This window comes from Scyliorhinus torazame, chromosome 10, assembly GCF_047496885.1.
Source record: "Scyliorhinus torazame isolate Kashiwa2021f chromosome 10, sScyTor2.1, whole genome shotgun sequence".
NCBI lineage: Eukaryota > Metazoa > Chordata > Chondrichthyes > Carcharhiniformes > Scyliorhinidae > Scyliorhinus > Scyliorhinus torazame.
In genome coordinates, this window is record NC_092716.1 from 139,624,427 (window position 1) to 139,642,700 (window position 18,274).

General features: G+C 50.2%; 1 protein-coding gene across 1 annotated transcript in view; it reads left to right on the plus strand.

The window, feature by feature from the left end:
• Positions 1–4,065, plus strand: part of LOC140430948 (intestinal mucin-like protein) — a 50,522-nt gene extending 46,457 nt beyond the window's left edge. Inside the window, exon 20 of the mRNA XM_072518782.1 lies at positions 2,968–4,065. Within this exon, the coding sequence (XP_072374883.1) occupies positions 2,968–3,127 (160 nt within the window). The 3' untranslated portion in view covers positions 3,128–4,065. The remainder of the gene's footprint in view (positions 1–2,967) is intronic.
• Positions 4,066–18,274: the final 14,209 nt, after the last annotated feature.

The window sequence follows — 18,274 nt, forward strand, 5'->3', positions numbered from 1 at the left end:
TTCTCTCCATTTCTCTTCATTTCCTTTCCTAATAAATATCCATTGGTCTCAGTCTTGAAAAATTCAATTGATTCAGCAACCACAGTAATTTGAGAGAATTTCACATTAGAAACAAAGGAAAATAATTTGCACACCGATCCTAGAAAAGTGCCTCTGCTATGCACTGTGCGAAACAGTCAAAGGGAAGTTTGGCTGTAAATATATGGTTCCAGGAGTGGTGCAGGAGTAGGCATTTGTCCATGTTTCATATAATACTTGGAAACTCAATTATTATTTGTAGTTATGTGCCAAAATCTCCAGAAATTTGTGAGGCTGGATCGGTTAGTGGAGAGGCAGTGTTTGCTGAGGAGCTGAAAGATACATCAGTGAGGTGCTGCAGTGCCACCATCAGTGAAAAATCTAATTACAGAATGGCAAGCTTATGTATGAACACAGACAGTTATACTGGAATAATGTTAACAAAGCATATACCAGACACATGACAACAGGCAGCAAGGTTTTATGGACCTGTGCATGTTAATCCATTATAATACATACAGGTAAAGTCAGATTCTTGATACTGACAGTTTGTTTCACTCTTACAAATTTCAGGTTCAGCTTGTTATTTTGGCATTATAGTTTCTTTCTTTAGCTTTCCAGCAAAACGTTCAATCTTTCAGTCAGAATGACGGACTCTCGTCAGTTCTTTATTAACAGTTAATCATCCAATCTTATGATTCCAGCTTGTCACTTTTATTCTGAATAATTGCCATTTATTTTGTTCAGGTCTACAATCTCTTTGTGTCCTCTGGTAGTGGTGATTTTAAAGGGCATGGTGCACCCACCTTTTGCTTCATGGTATTGTAATTATGTGCTTGTGGGCTCTTAGTGACTTTCTGCTTGAGGAGTTGTCCTGAAGTGGGAAGCATTTTTATTCTACATGTAATCAATAACAGTACTGGTGTTGTTGAACTGTCTTAAAAGGTGTTGCGATAATTAATCAGGGATAGATGTGCATGGCGACTCGTGTCCCTTTTATTATAGTGCCTTCTCTTGTAATGTTCCTGAATGTTCAGTTCTAATGAGTACACTCATAATTACAGAAAAATAATGGCCCAGATCTTACAGTAACAGGACATCACATAGTCTACACCATTAGTTAGCCTATATCCTGCACCCTTCAACTCAACATTTTCTGCTGCGTAACTTGCTAGAAATACAAGCTGATAAAACGTTGTCAGGGCAATGGGACCTCTGGGACTTCAATGAATGGCAGGAACAGCAGTATCAAGATTGAGAAAGAAACAGGGACAACGGAGAAGGAGAGTGAATTGGCATGAATTAAAGACAAATCAGGTACATAAAGAAAATTAAAGTGAGGGGAAGAAAGTTTGATTGAGGAAAATAATGGCAGGAAGGTAAAGAAGAAAACTAAAACTTGACATTTTTACATTCTCTAGCAACAATTTAGACTATGCAGAAATTAGATTGAACAGCTTAAATTGTTACCTTTCTAGGTCAAGGAGGTTGATTGCCATTGCAATAGTAATGATAATGTAGTTTTAAAAAGTGTGCAAATCTGGGAAGTTCTTCACAACAAGAATGAGATGCTGTTTGTGTAAAACAAACAGGAACACTGTAAATCAACCAGCAAACTCTAAAGATTCAGAACTCACACAATCACTCGCTAATTAATAGTGGCATGCATTGTTATACACCATTGTTTTCCAGCAAGGTTCAGCCTAATGAAAGAGTATGTGCAAACAATTTACAAATCTCCCATGGCACTCCTTGCTGCAAGTCAAGACCAAGCATTGTTATTAAATAAAACGAGGGTGATTGGACCAGGGTGTGCAATGAAATTCAGCAACCATTTTAAAGTTGTATATGTCTTTCTTATTTTGATACCTCCAATATCAATTTCTATGCCCATATTTATAATGAAAACTGCCTACATAAACTTGTGAAGCCATAATTGCCTGCTCCCACCAGTGGTGACACTCTACCACAACTACGTAGATTATTTCCACTATAAACTTATGTAAAATGTAAGAACTTATAATGAAATAAAGTTGACAGAAAATGCTGCCGACATAGTAGCCCATGTGGTTGAAGAGCTGCTGATGTTTACATATGACAAACGCCCGGTTGGGTGAGATGGGGGACTAATGAGGTGGAATTGTCCACTTACACTGGTCAACAGTATGAGGAGTGAGGATAACGTTTAACTCTTTACTACGTGTTGTGACACATTAACTTTGAAGTTCATTGCTGTGAATAGTAAACACTACTGAATGGGAATGTATGCTGCTAATTTCCTCAGAGCTGTTCATGTTCTGCTGCTGTAACTTTGTTAGAAGAACAGCAGAAAATGGGCTTACCCCTGTAAATGGACTTCTTGCCTCACTTTTGGTAAAGTAGAAGTAAATGAGCAGGATCAACTCTGAGGAAGTTCTTGGCCAAAGTTTTAATATATATCACAGTATGACATACATTGACACAAGAGTAGTCTTTAGTGAAATGGAACTTGTGGTTAGGAAAAACAAGACAGATCTCAGTTTGAAGTTATACATTCTCTCCTTCTTTTCATACATTTTTATTGTAAGCTTCTGTGAGCACATTTAGAATGCAAGCTGCCTATGCTTCGGCTGCACCCTACTGGCAATCGGACCTCAGTTTAAAGGCTGACATAGGTATTTCCATTACAAATTCCTGAGTCCTGTGTCCACATTTAGAATTCAGTTTGTGAATTTGCCACATTGTCATCATACTAATGATGCTGCAGCACCTCTCCTTGGTTGGTGAGTAAAGATAGTAATGACAGGTTGACATGGACAGTTATAAATGTGAAATCAGAAACTTATAATTAAAGAAGTTGACAAGAAATGCATGCAGATTTAATATTTTAACATGATTGTTGAGAGATTAATAATGTATTTTTATATATCTATGTAATTGAAGTAAAATGTCTTCTTGGTTCTTTGACAGATATTCTGCTGAAGCAAATATGATGTTACATAAGTGCACCTGCTGTCAGGAGTTAGCTGCTGACAAACAAAGTACCATGCTACTTTGTCCAGACGGCAAGATGATTGAATTCACCTACACCTATGTAAAGAATTGTGGTTGTGTAACTGCAAAGTGTTAAGGAGCCACCAAGCAGATGCCCGAACCTCCAGCTCAATAAATTGAAGAATAATGTTTAGAAAATATAGAAAATCCTGGGTTGTCAAAAACCCAGATAAATGGGGAAAATCATCATACCTTTCTGTAGAATTTTAAGACAAATGCTAAGAATGCCAAGGATGTCTTTCCTACCGTTTTTAAAGTAAACAGTGCAATGTATGTGTTTCGTAATTTCATCTTCTTGTGATAAATTCAAAAGGGACCACATAGAAATTAAATATGTACTTCATCTTCTCTGTAAAATCATTCTATACATTAGCCTGCTGAACGACATGGCAGCACTGTTGACCCATATATTGCACCTACAGTGCAGAAGACAGCCCATCGAGTCTGCACCAACCTGCCGAAAGAACACCCTACCTAGGCCCACTCCCCCACCCTATCCCCGTAACCCCACCTAACCTTTGGACACTAGGGAGCAATTTAGCCAATCCACCTAAGCTGCACATCTTTGGACAGTTCTACAGCTACATTCAAAAACAGCAAACTACTATTTCTGATCTTTCTAGTTTGTGTCTTATTTTGACATCAGTGTTTCTAGTTAGAGAAATGTAAAGAAAATGTACATTTGTTCATAAAAACTGAAAAGTTAGAAAATCAAGAGTTGCAGAGCTAAAGTGATTAATGTCAGTTTCCAGCAACTCCATGTGCAGCTACCAACTTCATAAACTGCTTTAACTTTCTGCTCTTGACAAAGATGGCCAGTAACATGTGGACCATATGACGACATGGCTGACAATTGATAACTGTCCCTTTTAGGTTGTGGGTATATGAAGTCTTATCTAACCCTTGCTTTTCATGCTTGGTATTCCTGTATGCATTCTGATCACACATAAACCTTTACTAGGAACTGTTCTATTTGTTGAAATTATAATTGTCAATAAATGGAAATCAACTGGATTTGTTGTTTTGAGTTTCTTTTTTGAATTGAATTGTTTTCACTCTGTGACTCCAAACCTTGTCGTGCACTTAATAGTGGATGTGGACAAGACAATAATGACCTTTTCATGGGGTTTAACTCTCCGGCTACTGATCACCAAGAGAGAAGTTTCTTGAATCAGATATTTATGTTGGGTTACGTTACAAGAATAAATCAAAACGTTCTTCTTTCAGTCCGAGGCATTGGGCTTTAAAAAACTAAATTCCTGAGATTAAAATCTCTTCCTGCTGACTGAAAGAAAGAGACTGGAGCTTCTTCATAGCTCAAGTATTTATTTATTAGATTCAACTTTGTGTAGGCAGCTAGTCACATAAAAGAAGTTTGTAAAATGGGTTAAAATTAATAAAATCTAGGCCACATACTTACCTCCCATGCCTGTTTCAGCTTGATGAAGGGTACCAACTATACTATGTATGCACAATAATATTTGTTGCACCTGTAAAACCTCAGATACTTTTGACCAGTTTGTTTACTGAAAGGTTTTACCTAGGCGTCTTTAATAATAATAATAATAATCTTTATTGTTACAAGTAGGCTTACATTAACACCGCAATGAAGTTACTGCGAAAATCCCCTAGTCACCACATTCCAGCGCCTGTTCAGGTACACAGAGGGAGAATTCAGAATGTCCAATTCACCTAAAAAGCACAGGCGAGATTCTCCACTCCCGCGCCGGTTGGGAGAATCACCTGGGCCGCCAAAATTTCCCGGGACGCCGGTCCGACGCCCTCCCAATCGGCAGGAACGACCCTGTCGAGTTCCGCGGGCCGCAGGCCGGATAATCGCCGGAGACACCCAAAATGGCGATTCTCCAGCACCCCCGCTATTCTCAGGCCCAGATGGGCTGAGCGGCCAGGCCAAAACGGCGGGTTCCCCCCGGCGCCGTCCACACCTGGTCGCTGCCATCGGGAACAGCGCGGGAACACTGGGGGGTCGGCCTGCGGGGGGGGGGAGGGGGGATCCTGCACCGGGGGTACCTCAAATGTGGCATGGCCCGCAATCGGTGCCCACCGATCGTCAGGCCGTCCTCTCTGAAGGAGGACAACCTTCCTTTCACGGCCCCGCAAGATCCGTCGCCATCTTCTTGCGGGGCGGACTCAGAGAGGACGGCAACCAAGCATGCGCGGGTGACGCCAGTTATGCGGTGCCGGCCGCGTCATCTATGCGGCGCCACCTTTACGCGGGCGACAAGGCCTGGCGCGTGTAGATGATGCAGCCCCGATCCTGGCCCATTGTCGGGGGCCTGAATCGGTCGAGATCAGGGCTGTTTCGCGCCGTCGTGAACCTCGACGGCGTTCACGACGGCGTGGGCACTTCGGCGCGGGAGTGGAGAATCCCGCCCCACGTCTTTCGTGACTTGTGGGAGGAAACGGGAACACCCGGAGGAAACCCACGCTGACACGGGGAGAACATGCAGACTCCACACAGACCGTGACCCAAGCCAGAAATCGAACCCGGGTCTCTGGCTCTGTGAATAATAACAAGAAGAACAAACCACACACACAAATTTAAATTCAACAATATTTATTTCACGCAATTAATCCATAGGTTACCCACAAAATATATTCTAGAGGTACCCAAGATCCATTTATACTACCAGTAAAGATGGCTTGGTAGGGTTATGGATTTGATCACTGCATTCCTCCAGTCCGTCTCCTCGAAGGTGGTTCTTGCTGACAGTCTCTTCCCTCCTTCCTTCTTTTCTTTCTTCCCTGGTCTGGTCAAGGTCACCTCCTACATTGAGACTTCGCCCTTGATGTGCCTTTTTATCCCCCTCCCTTTGCACCTTTTTGCAATTGCCTCTGGTTGCTGCCAATGATGCCTTGGGAGGGGTTCTCAGCACCCAATGTTCTGGTCAATGGCCATTTAACAGGTCCTCTGAGCCTGCCCAGGTGTCCCATCTCTGGTGGATTGGTCTGCACATAACCTAATCCTATATAAGGTAACAGCAGAAACTCTGGGTGACAGAAAGTCTGGCCCGATCTGGGCTCCTGACAATAGACAAGTGCATATCTCCTGATGGGTGATTGACGGGACAGGCCCAGACATGGGGCAGGATTCTCCGACCCCCCACCGGATTGGAGAATCCGTGGGGGGCGGCGTGAATACCGCCCCTTCGCCGGCTGCCGTATTTTCCAGCGCCGGTTTTCGGGCGGGAGCGGGATTCGCGCCACGCCGGTTGGGGACCGTTGGCAGCGCCCCCCACACGGTCCCACACGGTGGGATCCGGCAGATAAGTTGGCTGGTGCGGTCCACAGGGGGGGCGCAGGGTGATCTTACCCTGGGGGGGTCCCCACAGTGGCCTGGCCCGCGATTAGGGCCCACCGATCTGTGGGCGGGCCTGTGCCGTGGGGGCACTTCTTCCTTCTGCGCCAGCCCCTGTAGGGCTCCACCATGGCCAGCGCAGAGAAGATACTCCCCTGCGCATGCACCAGAATACACGCCGGCGGTTCTGCACATGCATTAACTTGTGCAGTATCTTCGCCGCCAGCTGGCACGGCGCCAACCCCTCCGGCGCCGGCCTAGCCCCTGGAAATGCGGAGAATTCCGCTACTTCCGGTCGGCCCGACGCCGGAGGGGTTCGCGCCGTTTTTGACGCCGCCGTTGGGACATCGCGCTGATCGCGGAGAATCCCGCCCATGGTCTGGCAGTTGGTCTGTTGGTTGTGTATTTGACTTTGGTCAAGTCTGAATTCCAACAGCCTGCCTGTGGTTTGACTGAAGTATGATTTTAAAATGTTGAATTCTTTAATTTAAAATGGCCAATTTTAATCAGGCCTGAAACTAGGCCTTGTTAGGTTACCACATATTTGATTTCTATTGGAAGATATTCTCGACAAAAAAGACTGATATTAAATATCGAGACTACATCCCAACTCCAACAGGTACACTCTTTTAGTCGCTGGTAACAGGGAGAATGATGTAACAGTTCAAATCAAAACAGAAGTGACGTTTGCCAACAGCTGAGCTGCAGTAGCAATGCTATCCTGTTAACTCCTGACCAAACAATATCACAATTGCCCCTCCATGGCCCAGTGGAAGGGCCTTTCTCCCAATGTTCATTACAATGACAGTGGGGAAGGAGGAACAGGCTCTGGAATAGCCAGTTCACAGCACTCTGAGACTCTCACGTTGTCAGCAGTAAGACTTGAACACCTCATAGAAGCATAGAATTTACAGTGCAGAAGGAGGCCATTCAGCCCATCGAGTCTGCACCGGCCCTTGGAAAGAGCACCCTACTTAAGCCCCATGCCTCCACCCTATCCCCTTTATCCCCTTAATCTATTTGCCATCTTGAGACTGTGCACGTGAACCTAATATTTAATTTAGTGAAAATCTTGTTATCTGGAAATTGTCCATGAATAAATGAACTATTAGAACCTGAACCATTAATAATCTTTGAAATGTTGAACCTTACCACTTTCCCAATGGTTGATTGTTCACCATTCTTTTAAAATACTGTCATTTTATGCATTTGTTTGAATGCATTACTTTTCATAATTCAAATCTACTTGACTATTTTACCTGGACACATGTAAAACATTAATTTACATTGTCTGGGGAAGACTACATAAGGGGCCTACCTGAAGTGGACTTGTGGAAGCTTTATCACTTCTAGGTTGCATGAGTTGAATGAACTCTGTTTAACAAACCTAGCTGTTTTCATTCTGAATACTCAAATAGCAACAAAATAAATGTCATAAAGGTGCATTGAGAAGGTTGTTCCGATATCACAACTTAGTTACATTGGACAGGGTTTCTGCGCCACCCCCCACCCCCCCAAAGGGGGGTGTTCCCTGGCAGCAGAGGCAGCCCACCATTGGCTGATTGGCTGGTGGTGGGATCTTCCAGTCCCTCCGATGTCTATAGGAAGTGAGGAGGTGATTAGTCCACATAATTTACCGACATGCAGCTCAAGGGCATGGGCGCTGCTTCCCCAGTGCTCTGGGAGGGGTGGTGGGTGGAGGAGGGCCTTCAGGGGTCTGAGGATGTTCAGGATACTGGAGGGAGCCAGGTCTGGGGTTGCCCCTGGGCCGGGGGTTGGGGAAGGCTTTGCCTCTGTGAGGAATTCAAGCCATCTTTAAATATTGTTGAGACCCATAACAGGGGCAATCCCAGCTGAAGCCTGTCTGTCCTATCACCCCCCCCCCCCCCCCCCCTGGACAGAGCTATGCTGCAGCTTCTCTCATGAAAGTCAATTTCACCCCCTTTGGCTATGAGCAGCCTCTAGCTTCACAGCTGAAGGCTATCTCAAATAAGGGATTAGCCTTGCTAGTTGTGATAGCACATCACTCTCAAGTGCCTCCTCAAAGGGACAGGTGCCATGTCTGAGGGGATTATTAGTGGACGGGATGACCTGCAACGTCTGATGCCTAAACAGTGTTCCTGTACTCAAGGAGCATGAGCACCATAGAGGCAGCTGGCAACAATCAGGCCCTAAAGAGCAGGGCTTCACCACTGAGGACTCTTTCGCGGCTAAAGGGTAAGTCTCTATATGAGCGGAGGATAACTGAGCATGAGCTCTCTAATGTTGCTAGCAGAGGTTTGGGATCTAGGGGCTCCTGTTCTGGCTGGGAGTGAGTGTGCAGAGAAAGATTTACCAGCACAACTGGTTCGCTGGATGACATTTTGAGAGAAGATGGGACAGTCATGGTAAGTGTGGAGGAGGCTTGGTGGATTTGTGGGTCCCGGGATGGAAGACCTAACTGTTTGTCAGTCTCTCTCCTTCTCCAATTCCTTCCAGATGAAAAAAACGATTACTGGTATCAGTCCTGCGGCGGTTGGATTGACCTGCTTGTTGCAGCCAAGGCCGGCAGACACCAAAGAAGACAGCAAGGCCAATTCAGGCTGGAGGCGGCATCACATATGCAAGGGGCCACCACACATCCTCAAGATCCCCTAAAGACGGTCAACTGCTCTCCCTAACTCTTTTTCTGTGCAGAAAGCAGTTAACTGTCTTTGATGTGGTCCAGGAGCTGTCAAACAGCAGGGTATGCATGGAAGCTGTCAATCACAGTCTAGTAAAATCAATTTCACATCGATGTGAATGAAAATCTTACAGATCAAAGGTCTGAGGGGGTTTAAACCCAGATAATGTGGTTTTCTCTTTCAAGGAATTGACAGGTGCTGCTTCCTCTGCCAGCAGGTCTATTGCACAGATAAGTATTAAAGCAGTGATTTTTTTTCATTGTCTCTGTCTGGACTGCTCGCTAGCTTCCAAGGGGTGGGGGGGGGGAGAGGGTGCCTCTGTAATGGCAGGCTTCCAGGCAGCGGTCTCTCTTGTGGGGGCTTCCTGGGTTGGGTCTCTTAAGGGAGGGTCTCGGGTGGAAGTCTCTGTAATGGGAGGTCGCTGGTGAGGGATTTTCTTATGGCGGGTCGCTGGTGTGGGTCTCTGGTGGGGCTTTCTCTTCTTGGGATCTCTGTAATGGGGGGATTTCTAGTGGGGGGGGGATTTCTAGTGTGGGTGGAGTGGGGAGGTCCGGTGGGGATCTCTATAATGGGGAAGTTTCTGGGGGAGAGGGGATCTCTCTTATGGGGGGTCTCTGGTGGGGGTTGGATGAGCAGGATTGTACTGTGGGGGGTGGCTCTCCAATGGACTTTAGGAGCAACGCCCTGAAGGAGTTACCTCTTTGTCCCACTGCGAGATCCACCACACCAGGGCCCCGCTGGGAAATACCTGCACCAAATCTCGCCCACGTGAATCCCGGCCCAGATGACTGGCGATTCACACGGACTTAGAGAATCCAGTGTCCAGTCCGTTAATAGGATGCAAATATGTCAATTTGCCACAGAGCTCAAAACTCAATACGGCCGCCAGCAGGGGACCAGAGAATCAGAATGGGATCACGCTGGGCGGTTGAGAATCCAACCCATATACAGGGGTCGCAACACACACCCAAGATTCAGCCATCCGCTAGGCTGAGGAGGAGGTGTAGCCACCTAAAGTGGCCAACTCCCGATTTAAAATGGCGAACGGCAAAGGCTGTTGGGAAAGTCAGCCAACAAGACAAAAACCAGCAGCTGCAGGTTTGCTGTGTATTTACCTCTGCAAAAACCAGACAACATCGATACCAGCGACCATCAGCATAACAAAGTAACAGCCATCTGCATACTGATGAGCAATCCCCGGGAACAATAAGTAACATTTTGGACACACAAAGCAAAGCCAGACTCCTCGGCGCCAGCAGGAGCCAACACAAAGGAGGTGAACGAGCACCTCAAGACCGCCCATCGATCAGGGAACCGCTCCAGTATTGGAGAAAATCGAACCAAGTGATTGGGACAAAGTCCAATCACTTGGGACCAGGTACAGGGTCCGCCCCGAAAGGCGGGAAGCCCCTGGGGACTATAAGAGTTAAGCCCCAAGTTCAAATCACGCTCTTCACTCTTCAGCAGCTCCTCTTCAGCTCTTCTTCCTGACCGGGTCACCCAGCAACACAAACCAACATTGACCGTGACCGGTGCAGTGAAGACCGACAATCGTAAGTCTTAATTCAACGTTCGCTACGAGATAGGCGCTCCTAGCTACCAATCTGTACCAACTTCGAATCCCGCAGGCTCAGAACCCGAACGAAAGGCCATTTGTTCCCCTGACCTGGTGGGCCAGTCCAAAGTTAAGTATGGGCCTGTTAGTTGTAGAAGTAGCTTAGACGTAGAATTTGTGCATGAGTAGCGATTACTGTGTATAATAAATGTGCTTTGATTTAAATCTTACTAATCGGTGTATTGGATTATTGATCATTACTCGGACTTGAACCTCGTGACGTTATCATAAAGATACCTGGCGACTCGAGAATAAAGGTTATAAAACAGAGCCAATTGAACCAAGGAGAAAATCAGCAACAGAGGCCAGAGGGGAGACCAGTGATGTGCCAAGGTGTACAGGAGTTGTTGGCAGTGATCCGACAATCAGGGAAGTCCTTCGAAAGAATAAAGATGTGTTTGCCAGACATAAATTTGATTGTGGACAGATACCAGGGGAGGTGCTAATTGAGGGGCCAGACCCGAAACTCCAGAAACAATACGGCTTCCCCAGACAGGCGGAGACAGAGATAGCTGAGGTGATTGACAGTCTACTGCAGCAGGGGATAGTAAGACCCGTAGCCTCTACCAACAATGCACTAATTTGGCCAAAGAAAACCAGACGGATCATGACTTTTGACAATTGACTACAGAGAACTAAATAAAATCACCCCACACAACCCCCACTGTAGCTACAAGCCCCACCATTATTGTGAAACAAGGGGTACAGGCAAAAGATTTCACCATGCTGGACATCAACAATGGTCTCTAAACCGTTCCTGCCAGTACAAGTTCGCTTTCACATTCCAAGACCAACAATCTACTTGGATTGTCTCCCACAGGGCTTCCATAATTTCCCTTTCCATTTTCCACAGACAGCTAGCTACCGGATTAGCAAAATTTTCCCGACCCGATTGCCTGGCCTAGCATGTCGATGACTTACTGCTGCAGACCAACACCAGAGAGGAGCATGTAACTTTATTAGATGAATTGCGAGCACTGCTCCACTCTATAGGATGTAAAGTCAATCCGAAGAAGGCACAAGTGATGACGTCAAAGGTCCTGGGCGCGATTCTCCACTCCCGCGTCGAAGTGGCCGCGCCGTCGTGAACGCCGTCGAGGTTCACGACGGCGTGAAACGGCCCCGATCCCGGCCGATTCAGGGCCCGAAAATGGGCTAGGATCGGGGCCGCGAGAACCTCGGGGGGGCGTGTCGCGGAAGCCGCGTCGTCACCGTGCAACGCCCGAATGACGCGGCGGTGCGTCATAAATGGCGCGATCCGCGCACAGAGGACCCGGAGGAGAAGAAAGAGAAAGAGGTGGCTGAGCCCCGACGAGCCGCACCGAGGTTCCGGGACACGGACCTGGATACCCTGCTGGATGAGGTTGAGCAGAGAAGGGACAACCTCTGCCCAAGACGTGGGCACCGCCAGCCATCCAGCACAGTGAGGCGCGGTTGGCGTGAGGTTGGCACCGCTGTCAGTGCTGTGGGGCAGACCCCCCGGACAGGGAGCAGTGTCGTAAGAAGCTGCACGTCCTCACTCGGGCTGCGAGGGTAAATGCCATGAGGGTGCCCCCAGCCCCCCCACCCCCCGGCACGAGGGGGGGAAGTGGGGTGGTGGGGCATCATGGGGACTTTGGGGGGTCAGGGGGGTATTGGGGCATCATGGGGGCTTTGGGGGGTCAGGGGGGCATTGGGGCATCGGGGGTGGTTTGGGGGGTCAGGAGGGCGTTGGGGCATCAGGGGGGTTTGGGGGGTCAGGGGGCGTTGGGGCATCAGGGGTGGTTTGGGGGGTCAGGGGGGCGTTGGGGCATCAGGGGGGTTTGGGGTGTCAGGAGGGTGTTGGGGCATCAGGGGGGGTTTGGGTGGTCAGGGGGCGTTGGGGATTCAGGGGTGGTTTGGGGGGTCAGGGGGGCGTTGGGGCATCAGGGGGGGTTTGGGGGGTCAGGGGGCGTTGGGGCATCAGGGGGGGTTTGGGGGGTCAGGGGGGCATTGGGGCATCAGGGGTGGTTTGGGGGGTCAGGGGGGCATTGGGGCATCAGGGGGGTTTGGGGTGCCAGGAGGGCGTTGGGGCATCAGGGGGGGTTTGGGGGGTCAGGGGGGCGTTGGGGCATCAGGGGTGGTTTGGAGGGTCAGGGGGGCGTTGGGGCATCAGGGAGGGTTTGGGGGGTCAGGGGTGCGTTGGGGCATCAGGGGGGGTTTGGGGGGGTCAGGGTGCCCAACGATTTACTCGACCCACATGAGCCCCGGGACCCCACCCGGAGCGATGCCATGGCGTGCTGTCTCGTGAACCAGCAAAAATGTAGTTTATATCTGCACGCCCTGATGATACCCGCCTAATGGTGATGCTTTATCCAACCGCCCCCCCCAGGACAAGACAGCTCACAACCAGCGTGAGCATATGAGAACCGGAGGGGGTTCTCCTGCGCTGCACCCGCTAAATGTCCACGAGCAGAGGGCCCTGGACCTCGCTGGCGGGTCCGCCACCCGGGAGGTCACGACATGCCAGCTCGGAGGCGCAGAAGCAAGTGAGACAACCCTGCATGTCCTCTCCACCTCCAACCCGTCATCGTCTCCCTCACACGTTGCCCACGCAGCCTCGATCCACTCCCCCCTCACACTGTGCACCCACCACCACCATACACCCGGGCCACCGTGTCTAACGAACCCCGAATCTTTATGTTCCCCAGGGCCACCGCCGGAAGTCCAGGGACGTCTCAGCCAAGAGACAGCGGAACATCGCCAACGTCAAACGCACCCAGGGATGCACGCCAGAGGTTGGCAGTCGGTCGGCCAGGAGGGGAAACCTCTCAGTATGGGACGCAGGACCGGGACGCTCACACCACCAAGAGAGACAATAGTGAGGGGCACAGGGCAGACATTCATGAAGAATCGCACATCACGGCCACACACTCGGTGGAATCACCTGGAGGTCAGCACGACATGGCCCGCATGGAGCTTGCGCCGGGCCATGAGTGGGAGGAGAACAGACCAGAACTCCTAACAGACGATGACCTCGAGCTTGCGGCACTGCTATCTCCCACACCATACACCATCGCAGAGACACTCACCTCGGTTGGGCATATAAGTGATGAGGCTCCCGGGTCACGGTCTGGTGCGCACCACTGTAAGGTGTTCGGGCAATTCGGCCTTTTTGGAACTGCCCAAGAATAAAAACTCAGAGACTGTAAACTGACTTTTCAGCCAAGAGAACGGAACCAGTTTTCCCAGCAGGCTTGGTCCGCTGAGCTGAGTAGGGACATAAGTACATAAGTATTTACAAACCCCCCCCTAGGAGCTACAAGGAAGAAGGAGCCAGACAACGAGATAACATCAAAACACAGACAAAGGGGCACGGGAATACACAGGAGGCTTGCCTGCAAGCAGGACAATGGGATGGTCATAGCCCCATGCAAATGTAAATGACCTGGCCTCCACCAGAGCAGAATCCAATTAACACCCCATCAACATAGCGAGGTGAGAATAGCAGCCATCTCCGGAGCAGCTGGAAGACACTGAAATTCTCCACAAGAGAGCCTAACCTCGTTATCCTAGAAAACAGACTGTCTGGGTTCAGTATATTGCGCTGGAAAAGCCCCTAGAAGATAAGCGGTAGAAAAAAACAAGTTGGAGGCGGACCTGGGGGAGGTACTCCAATCTTGACAGAAGCTACCGGCAGAAACTCACTGGGAGGAGGGGGGCGGAGCCAGCGCCAAATTCAAATCGCGGACGGTAGGAAAAAAACCAAGTTGGAGGCGGACCTGGGGGAGGTACTCCAATCTTGACAGAAGCTACCGGCAGAAACTCACTGGAAGGAGGGGGCGGAGTCGGCGCCAAATTCAAATCGCGCAGGTCTGCCTAGCTGGAAGGAGCGGACCTGCGAGGAATACCCGGAAACATACAGCTCTGACCGGCTCAAAGGGGGCGGGACCAGCGGGAACTTTAAACCTTACCTTCTTCAATGCAAAAGGGGCTGGCCGAACACAGGACAAAGCCAGGTAAAACAATATAAAAGGGGCTGTGTTTTCGATTGGGGATCTCTTCGTTCTTGGCTCGACCTCTGCACCCCTGACTTGACCTCTGCAGCCTGTGACCGTAAGTACCCTGCAGCAGCTTGCGAAACTCCCTTGACTTTAATAGTGGTTGAGGCTTTGGGGAAGGGAACTTGTTTTGTGCCTTGTGCTATTGCTAAAAACTGTGTAATCATAAGAATTTTCGTTGTGTCCGTTATAGTACTTTTGAATAGACTTAGTTTGTGTTAGAGCATAAGATTTTATTATATTTTCTTCTGTTGATGATTTTGACCTGGGTTTTGCAATAAACCTTGATTTGATGATAATTGGAGTCGTTTAAATTCTTCAATCTTTCACCAGCGATCTCTGACCAAGTCATTGTTAAAATATTCCTCACCTTAATTCCGGGTTCAAGAATCGAGGGTCATCCTGAGCGATTCACTCAGGACAGACTGCTGGTTAGGAAATAAACAGCAGTGTCCTATTCTCTCTCTTGGGAAAGCTACTCTAGCGAAGTAGGAACCGGGTGGGTGTTGCACCACCGGCAAGAGAGAGAGTCACCTGGGTATTGGTAGGGGTCTGGAGATCTGTGTGATATAAGCCTCAGGCTGCCGGTTAGGAATAAACGGCAGGCTTGATTCAGTGCTCTCTTCAGTGGAAGTGTCCCAGTGCGACATCCCCTGGCCTCTGAAGTTTCAGTGCCAGCTGGAGAGAGACACACACAGATATTCAAACCCCAGATATCGGCCCAGTAGTGGAGTAGCAGAGATGGCACCCTCTACAATGGCGACCGCGGCAGGACCCCGGTGGTTTGGAGTATGTGACTTGGCAGAGGGGGTGAGGGAACGAAGCAAAATGGAGGAGAGAATATCCTCGTATTTGTGGCAAAAGGTCAACCTCACCAAACCTTGGGTCTCAGAATTAATCAATGCGGAGCAACCGGTAATGGCAGCGGCTGCATGGACAGAAAGCAAGGCGCACAAAAGGCACTTGGAGAAGGCAGTTTGGCTGGTTTGCCTGTCCGAGCAGGTAGTCAAAACAGAGCAAAGGGTCGAAGAGTTAGAGCAGGAGTTGAGAGAAGTGAGGGCCAGCGCAGGGGACAGCGCTAGCGCAGTGGAACGACTGCGGGAGGAATTGGCAGAAATGAAACAGGAAAGCGAGTCTAACCGGTGTGAGAAGGACTATCTCCACTGCCAGATAGTGGAGGGTAAAGAAAAGGAACGGAGGCTCCAGGAACTCTATGCTCGGAGTACAGAGCAGTGTAGGAAGCTGGAGGGGAAGTTCCGAGACATCCAGGCAGCGTACCGGGTGGCTCGCGAGGAAGTAGGGGACTGTGCCCATGGGCCGTGCCAGGCACGAATAACGGAGTTGGAGGAGGCCTTGTCCAAGGTCAGGGGACAGGTACACCTGGTAGGTCCAGGGGGGTTCCCAAGGGGCAAGGTGCTCCTCGCAGCGGATGATTCCCCACAGGCCAAGGGGAATAGACCGCCTCCTGAGGCACCGGGATCGTGCCCGGGTGGCAGGCGGGGAACGGACTGCACGTTCAGGGGCAAGTCCAAGGGGGGTCGGCAGGGTACCCCCAGCTGGAGGCGTGTCCGCCTGGTTTCGTATGTGGGTCCCCATGGGATGGGGACAGACCGCTGCCTGGGATGCCGGTGATGGGGCCGGGTCAGCAGGTAGGGTTTGGACCGCCCGGTCAGGGGCTGGTCCAAGGGGGGTCAGTGGTGTATCCCCAGATAGCGGCGTCTCCTATATGGGTAGCTAGCCCGGGGACAGGGGGGCTACCCAACGGGGCAGGAGAGATGGACAGTGGGGAGGAGGAGCAGGAACCCCAGGTAGGGCAGATGTGCCCTGTCAGGCAAAGAAGGTATGGTCCCCCGGCGGGGATGGCAAATAGGGGACCGGTTGAGGGCGACATTATCGTTCCTCATGGGGCATCCGCGCTCAGGGGGATGGTGGCCCACGTTCCCAGACTAACTCCAAAAGGGGATCCGTCGCTTCATTTTATGGAGGTGGAACAGGCAGCCAGCATCAATGACTGTGACGAAGGGGAGCAAATAAAGATGCTCCTGATGACCCTAGATGCACAGCTATGCAGGACAGTGACCTCTGGGAATGGGGGAAGACCTGACACATGGGCGGCAGCACAGACTGCTGTTCTGGAGGCGATGGGGTTGAATCTGGGGAGCCCTTTCATGAGGGTGGGGGAAACCAAGCAGCAACCAGGGGAATCTCCCACCATGTTCGCAGACAGACTGTGGACTGTCTATATGGAGGCATGCGGGGTTCCCGCGGATAGACGGAATTTAGGGGAAAGAACCGCCCACTGGCTGAAGACCCTAGTTGCCAACTGTCTCCCTAACGTTAGGGCAAAAGCCGAACACTGGTTCGACCCGCAGACCCCGGCCCTTAATGAGGAAGAGGTCCTTAGGAAACTTACCCTCGCATATCGTAATGGGGAGAGGGGTGAGGACAAGCCCCTTAAGGGCAAAGTGCACGAAATCGTGCCAGCAGCCCCTAAGAGAGAGTGGAAGCATGAGGGCACCCGGACCTCCGACAAGAAACCGGTATGCTACGGGTGTGGGAAGGCCGGGCATTTCAAGAGGGAATGTAAAAACCCTAGCAAGGAGGAGAGGGCTCCCGCAGTAGAGAGTCAGACCCCGGCGGCAGGAGCAGCTGCCCCGGAAACCTTCGAGGTAAAGAAACTTTTAGCCTTTTTGCAAGGCTCAGGACAGGTGGCAATGGCAACGGGCCAGGGTCAGCCCGCCCCCGCACCCAGGGAAGCCTCCGAATGACTAGCCCCTCAGCAGCCCACCTTTCTATGCCCACTGGAGTATGGCCCGTGCGGGAGACCCTGGGTCAAAATGGAGGTCCAGGATACGGTCGGGAGTTACCTACTGGACACAGGTGCTTCCAGTACTATAGTCCACACGGACAATCCCCGAGCATCCCCTCTGTCTAGCGGGGTACCCTATAGCCTCATTGGATTTACCGGGAACGAAAAAATGGGTTTTTTCTCTGTTCCCCTGTCTATCAGGTTAGGGGCACTCCAGGCGCACTGGAAATGCGTCCTGATGAGATGGGAACAGGAGGGGAAAGGGATCCTAGGAGCTGATTTCATAGTGGCTCATCAGATCCTGGTGGACCTAAGAAATCACTGCCTGTGGGGTGCAGCAACGGAAGGGACTGAAAGGGAGTTGAGGGTAATAGACAGAGCCCAGGAGAAGGGAGCTTTGTGCGTGGTACAGCCAAAGGAAGGGTACGATCTAGAAGCCCTGGAGAGGAATACCCCGGAAGAGTTCAGGGAGTATGTCCGCAAGAATCTGGCTGCTTTTGCCACCCACAAGCATGATTGTGGGAGAGTTACTGGGACAGAGGTCAGGGTAGATGGGGACCCCATGTCCCAGCCCCAGAAACAGTACCGCTTCCCCCGGGAAGCAGAGGCAGACTTGGAGGTGGCCCTAAACTCACTGGTGCGGCAAGGGGTGTTGAGGACAATTGCCACCCATGTAAACTCCCCGCTCTGGCCGGTGAGGAAGCCGGACAACTCCTGGAGGGCCACCGTGGACTACAGAGTCCTGAATAAACACATTCCGGCCTGCGCCCCAACGGTGGCGGCCGTGGCAGACTTGTT